The sequence below is a fragment of the Pterocles gutturalis genome, unplaced genomic scaffold (genome assembly GCF_000699245.1).
Source record: "Pterocles gutturalis isolate BGI_N339 unplaced genomic scaffold, ASM69924v1 scaffold12082, whole genome shotgun sequence".
Taxonomy (NCBI): domain Eukaryota; kingdom Metazoa; phylum Chordata; class Aves; order Pterocliformes; family Pteroclidae; genus Pterocles; species Pterocles gutturalis.
Window position 1 is genome coordinate 345 of NW_010115438.1, and position 6,158 is coordinate 6,502.

At 41.4% G+C, this 6,158-nt stretch overlaps 1 protein-coding gene across 1 annotated transcript; it reads right to left on the minus strand.

Moving 5' to 3' along the window:
* Positions 1 to 3,411: 3,411 nt before the first annotated feature.
* Positions 3,412 to 5,736, minus strand: LOC104463004 (inactive serine protease PAMR1-like; the record flags this gene model as incomplete). Its single annotated transcript, XM_010075174.1, has 2 exons — positions 3,412 to 4,187; positions 5,408 to 5,736. Coding segments are annotated over 2 exons (866 nt in total), but the record flags the coding sequence as incomplete, so codon positions are not given.
* Positions 5,737 to 6,158: the final 422 nt, after the last annotated feature.

Consider the following 6,158-nt stretch of genomic DNA (forward strand, 5'->3'; position numbering starts at 1 on the left):
GCAACCCACCCAATTCCAGGACCTGTCCTTAAAAATGGCAGGATGTAGTTTAGTATGCATTCCCTAGTCCTAATCCAATACACTTTTTTTTCTTTTAATCTTACCATGGTCTTTTAGGTTTTCAAGGGAAACAAGTTACCAGGGTAATTCCATTAGAGGCACTGAAGGTATGCCCAAGAAGAGCCCACACTTCAATATGTCCATTTCCTTACAGGGCTATTTTTCAGCTAAGCACGCTGGCTTTTGGAAGTAATTTAATGCACTCCCAGCCCCAAAAACATACAAAGGCAGAAGTATAAATCCACTGGAGTAAGAATGCAGGGACTGTTTTAGTCTTTTTTTTTTTCTTTTTTTTTTTTTCTTTTTTTTTTTTTTTTTTTTCCATCGCAATATCCTTACAGTGTTTCCAGAATACACAGCTCTTTTCCTCGGAGGGAAGATGTGTTGCTATCCATGTTGTGCTATTTCACACCCTTTCTCCAACAGATGGCACAGATCCTCACCTGTTTAGAAAGAGAAGTTTGAAACAGTTTTGCATCTTAAAAATAGATCCTAGCTATCAAATGGATTAGTGATTCCAGAGGACAGGTTGTTTTTTTTCTAAGTTTCATCCCCTATTTTTCCTCATTATTGGCATGCGATGTTAACCCGTGTTCTGCTCAGGCTGTAAGTATGGAACTGCTGTGGGTCAGCCTGCTAGACAGGATAGACAAGCTGATTTGTAATTCCTGCCAATACCAGGCACAGTACAGGTGCTTGGATATATTGATATGACTGCCCACCCGTACATGTGAAGATATATGTCATATAAAAATAGAAAGAAAACATTATGTTTGCATATAGAAATTAGCCAGAACTGAATCTAGGATTCAAAGATCATTGAAATCCAGAAGTAGAACCAAATGCTACAGCTAATTCCTCTTTATATAAAGGACTATGCTAGAATCTGAATCCTGGGGCTGAGGGAAGCCTGGCCACTTTCTGCCTTCTGCTGCCTTTGAAGAGCATCATGACTGTAAAAAGAAGGGGGGTTAAATTCTCCTGTGCCTGCACAGCTGTAGCAACCTCCTCCTGTGATTTTCATTCCATGAATTCCTTCAAGTTTCTCTTCAAGAATATACTTCTGTGTGATATACAGCCAGCGAACAGCTATATTGTTGCAGCCAAGCCCAGAAACTTTCAGCTATCCGTTGCCCAATCTGTGAGTGGTTTGAAGCCAAATGGGGACAGGATTCAAGACTGAGGAGGAGTCAGAGAACCAGTAAATACGAGGCATGGCTGACCTTTAGTAAAAGCAGAAGAGTGGGGGCTAAACCTGGAATTAACGCAGACTTTTGCAGATCTGTGTGGACTGCCTAGAAAAAAAAAACATTTTAAGGCATTTTTTCTCTCTCGGTTGTAGCAGTAGAGAACAATAATGCTCTGGAGAGCAATGCAGTCACAGTGTTATAACTGAGAAAAGAACCAGCTTACAGCCCTTTACGATTTCTGTTTTAGAAGAGTATTTTTCTTACCATTAGCGTGTAGAGACTCATTTAATGTAATCGTGGAAGAGCTCTGACTGGGCAAGCCAGGCTTCAATAAACAATTCTATTCCTTTCTCATTTCATTCTTCGTCAATAGTGTTAGGAAGAAACACATACTGACTTTCCACAAGTTTGCCCTTCTCCAAAACTGTCACCTGATTTCCTCTAACTCCTTCTGTCAGCGGGGGCATATCACAAGTTCACTGGCACATGCTCCTCCCAGCGTAGGAATGAAACACTTCTTATTTTTCACATTTAATTCAGAATTTTTGTTGCTGTTGTTGCCATCCAGTTTGTCAGCCAAGCATAATCTCCTGGCAGGAGGAGACAGAAAACAAGATAAAGAGAAGCAATATACTTTGGTTGTAGCTCTTAAACTTTTTGATTCAAGCGACATCACCCGGTCCTACGGCCAGTGAAAATAAGAGAAGTCCAAAAGCATAACACATTAAGTCTTTGGCTCTCGGTCTCTTGGACGCTCAGGCTCTTATCCCCTTTCTCGGATTGCAGTTTCGGGACTCTCCTTGCTCCAGGATCATTAGCCGGGAACAGGCTGAGCCTTGGTAATCAGGTGGTGAGCAGTTTACTGTGTATCACTCATTTGTATATTTGTATACATTACTATTATCATTATTACGATCATTATTATTTTCAATTTTATTGCAGTTTAGTTATTAAATTGTTCTCATCTCAACCCACGAGTGTCTTTTCCCTTTAGCCCTCTAATTCTCTCCCCTATACCCAGCAGGGAGGAGGATGGCCGAGTGGTTGTTGTGGCATTTTGCTGCTAGCCAAACTGCAACAGCTAGGCAGAACACAACTTCAGGATCTGAGTCCTTCTTGGTGAGAGTACTAAATCTTTGCATCAGATCCCCGGCCGTCACATCCACCTACTTCTGTGAGCTGGTTTGGGCACTGTAAGAATTTGGAGGTCCTACAAATTCCAGATGACTTATCCACAAGTCATTACTGATGGGAAACGTTCCCCTGTCCCTTCTCCCCAACTTCTTCTAGAGATCATCTCTAGTATTTAGCCACAAGTGAATAGGGAATGATTTAGTGAAAGAGCACTGATTAAAGACCATGAGGAAATCAAAGTCTCTCCATTGGACAACATGGCCAAAGGGAGAATCTTACGCTGCTGTCAAACAGTGCAGTCAAGAAAAGCCTCTGCTAAGTGTGAGACCTGGACATTATTCTTCACCCTGAAGAGCTACAGAGGAGTTGTTTTGCCACAGAAGTATGTAAACGGATGTAAACCAGAAGTTGTCCTGAGGTTTTGATAGGTCTTTGAAATAATCCGCATGCAAAAATGTTTTTAAAATTATGTTTCAGGTTTTCATCTGTTCAGAATACAAGGTGGGAGAGAACTCCCCTGTACATTTAATTGCAGTGGTTCATGTACAATAATAGCAGCACTGGATATACTAAGGAAAAAAAAAATCTTGTTATTTATGTAGTAATTGAATTTTGTGCAAATTCTGCCTTTCAGTGTGCATGAAGAGTCCCAAGTGAGAGTCACATGCAAACAGACAAGGACAGTAGAGAGTTCCTAGAGTGTGACACAGATGAAGCAACAAGGAATCTAAATAATGTCAGACATGGGTATGTAGGTTAAAAAAAGAAACCATGGTTTATTTAAATGTGTAAAGTACTTGGGAGGGAAAAAGATTACATTGTACTATGGCAATACAGACAGCACATACCTTAACAAACTCATCCATCATAATGAATTCAGGCTACTCTTTCCAGCCTCCTAATCCACCCAGTCACACAGATCTTTGGGAGAGGCTCGCTGTCTACTTTTCTAGGGGACTCCACACTACAGATTAATTTCTGTCAGAATTTGCTGTCCTGTTTCTGTATGTCAGACTCAGGAGCAGAGCATCGTCCTCCCACCAGGGGAGACAGGCGAAATACGGCAAAATTTCTCATGCAGTAAGGCCCTCTGTCACGGGTTAAGTAGAAGTACAGTGATGGAACATGTGGTCCTAGGACAAATTACCAGGCTGTCTGCTTTAACCTTATCCCAGATGTGGCTTGTGACTCGGATGGGAAGCCTAAAGCAGCAGAGACTGAGAGATATTATGATAGTTATAAAATGCCATTTCCAGACACAGATCTTTATTTCAGGTTCTTCTCAATCCAGTCTTTGAAAGGAAGAGCTTTGGTGTAACCACTGTAGAGTTCTAGGCTGCAAGTTTTATCATAACCCCAGCTCACCAATCCCATGAGGTACCACCTTAGCTCAGGAGATGCTTTTCCTGGCAAAGATATGGCTGCAATCCCACCAGTCTCAGCAGGGCAGATATTAGAAAAGACTGTGTGATCTTGTTCGGCACAGAACATGCTGTCAGTGATGCTGACTTGTATCCCATTCTCCTCATACTGTTGCTCACACAACAGTGAATCCACCATCCGAACAACTCCCATGCGGATCGTGTCATTCTTGTATCCAGGATCTTTAATGTCAGCCAATACCTTCCAGCCAGTAACCATTATTTTTAAATCCTCTGTGGATGAAGTCAAGTCGTGGGAAGATGACAAACAAATAGGTTGAACACGACTGCTGATTCTGGCTTTGTCCAAGAGTTTTATGATAGCTATGTCAGAATCAAGTAATATAGGGTCATAATTGGGATGCACTATGATGGCAGAAATCTGGGGAGGAAGAACAGAGTAGGAAGAATTGTAGAGTTAACAGCAATGGCAAGTCAGCAGTACTTTTCTATACTACTATAATACATGCTAGTGTATTTTGCATACTTCTCCCCTACTCTACACTCCCAAAGTGCTCACTCAAATGAGAAACATGCAACGAGTTCAATCATCTTCTGACTTTTTTTTTTTCTTGAGTTTCAGGACAGTTTTCATTGCATGAAACTCTTCCTAATGAAAAGTAGTCAAGGGCATTTTCAGCAAAATGGGGAGCTAATGTGCCGTTCAAGTTTTTCCACTGTTTACTGAAAAGATTTTACCTGCCATGTCATGTTCAGCATGTAGAATTTGGAGGCGAGTGCGGATTTTGAATTAAAGTGTTATCTTAGTGAAATTCAACCATCTTCCCACCAAGAAAGAATCCTAGCGATATATTAGATAATAAAAAGCCAAATCTTTACTGCTAGTTACCTTGATGAAACACCACAAAAACGAATAGGATTCCTATAAGGAAATATTGTAAAAAATAATATATTTCCGTACAGGAGAAGTCTGAAAAAGCTGGAATTAGAGAAAGAAACTACAAATAGCAGGCGGGCAAGAAGAATCAAATTAACTATGATTTATTGAATAAAATCAATTAATTAATTCACATGCCCTCCCACTCCAGAAAAAGACACACACAGCCAAAAATTGTTGTATTTCTCCTCATTTTGACTTCAACCTCTCTAGTTCTACTTGAAAAAAACAGACCACTCTGGTGAGCCTGAGGTGCTATTTTTTGAGCTGGAGTCAGGCATAAACTTCGAGTTTAGAGCTGTAGAGCCTTGGGCCTGAGATGTGAAATGTGTTCATGGCGTCAAAGTAGGATCTAGAGCACAAGTGGTTGCCTCACAAATTATGCTAATCACTTCTGACAGTATCTGGCATCTCTTCTACTTTCTTTCTGGCAATATCACTCAAGACATTATGGAACCTGAGCTATTTTCTTAGTGATCTGTGTTAAGGGGGTGAATATATGAGTTGGACAATGTCAGGGGAATTTAATGAACTACAGCATGTGCCCTCCTTGTGCCATGTCAGTTCTGTCAGTTGAGTCTCTAGATATGCATTTCAAAGAACAGTGTGTAAAACAACATATTGCTCAATGGATAACCTTCTCCCCATACAAGACAGATCAGCATCTGGCTGTGCTCATTATTTTCTGCTCCCAGCAGACTTACCCGCAAGTTCTGGATGGTCTTTTCATCCCTGTCATCATCTCTGTAGAATTTCCCCAGAACCACCTTGAGCTCTGCTGCCTTGAGCACGATGGTCTTGCCCAGGTCAGTGACGCAGTGAGCTGCCACCACCACAGTGCGCTCATTCACCAGGGCCCCGCTGCAGATCAGGATCCAGGCCCCTTTCCGGAGACTGTTCTCCTTCACCCCATTGGCCGCCCGATAGATTGCTGCTTGCCAGGGCCACCTGGTAGAGGTCACTGTCTTCTGAAGGGTGATGTTTTCTGCTTTTCCACAGACTGAGGAAACATGAACCAAGAATGAGGTAACACCTTTTCCCCAGCAAAGAATCTGAATATCACTCTTGATTCCTGCTTAGGATGTGCCTAAAGAAACCAAACTGCAATGGTTAGCATGTGGGACAGCTTTCTAATTAACCTCTGTCTCCATCTTGCAAAATTAAAAATATAAGAGTATTTTAAGCTTTTTAAAAAAAACTTTCAATTTTTCCATTATTATCTGAATTCCTGGCTGAAGTAGAAATGTGGATTTAGCACTTGAGCAGGTGAATTTTCCTGACAACCTTATCCAGCTGCACTGTGATGAGATGACTGCATAAAGAAAAGGAAAGAACACCCCTGATTCTTGCACCACAAAGGCAGCAGTGCACTAAAACTCACCCTAGGCAGTCACAGAATAATTATGAGGTCCTCATAATTGACACTGCATTTGACACCGTCTTCCACAGTATCCT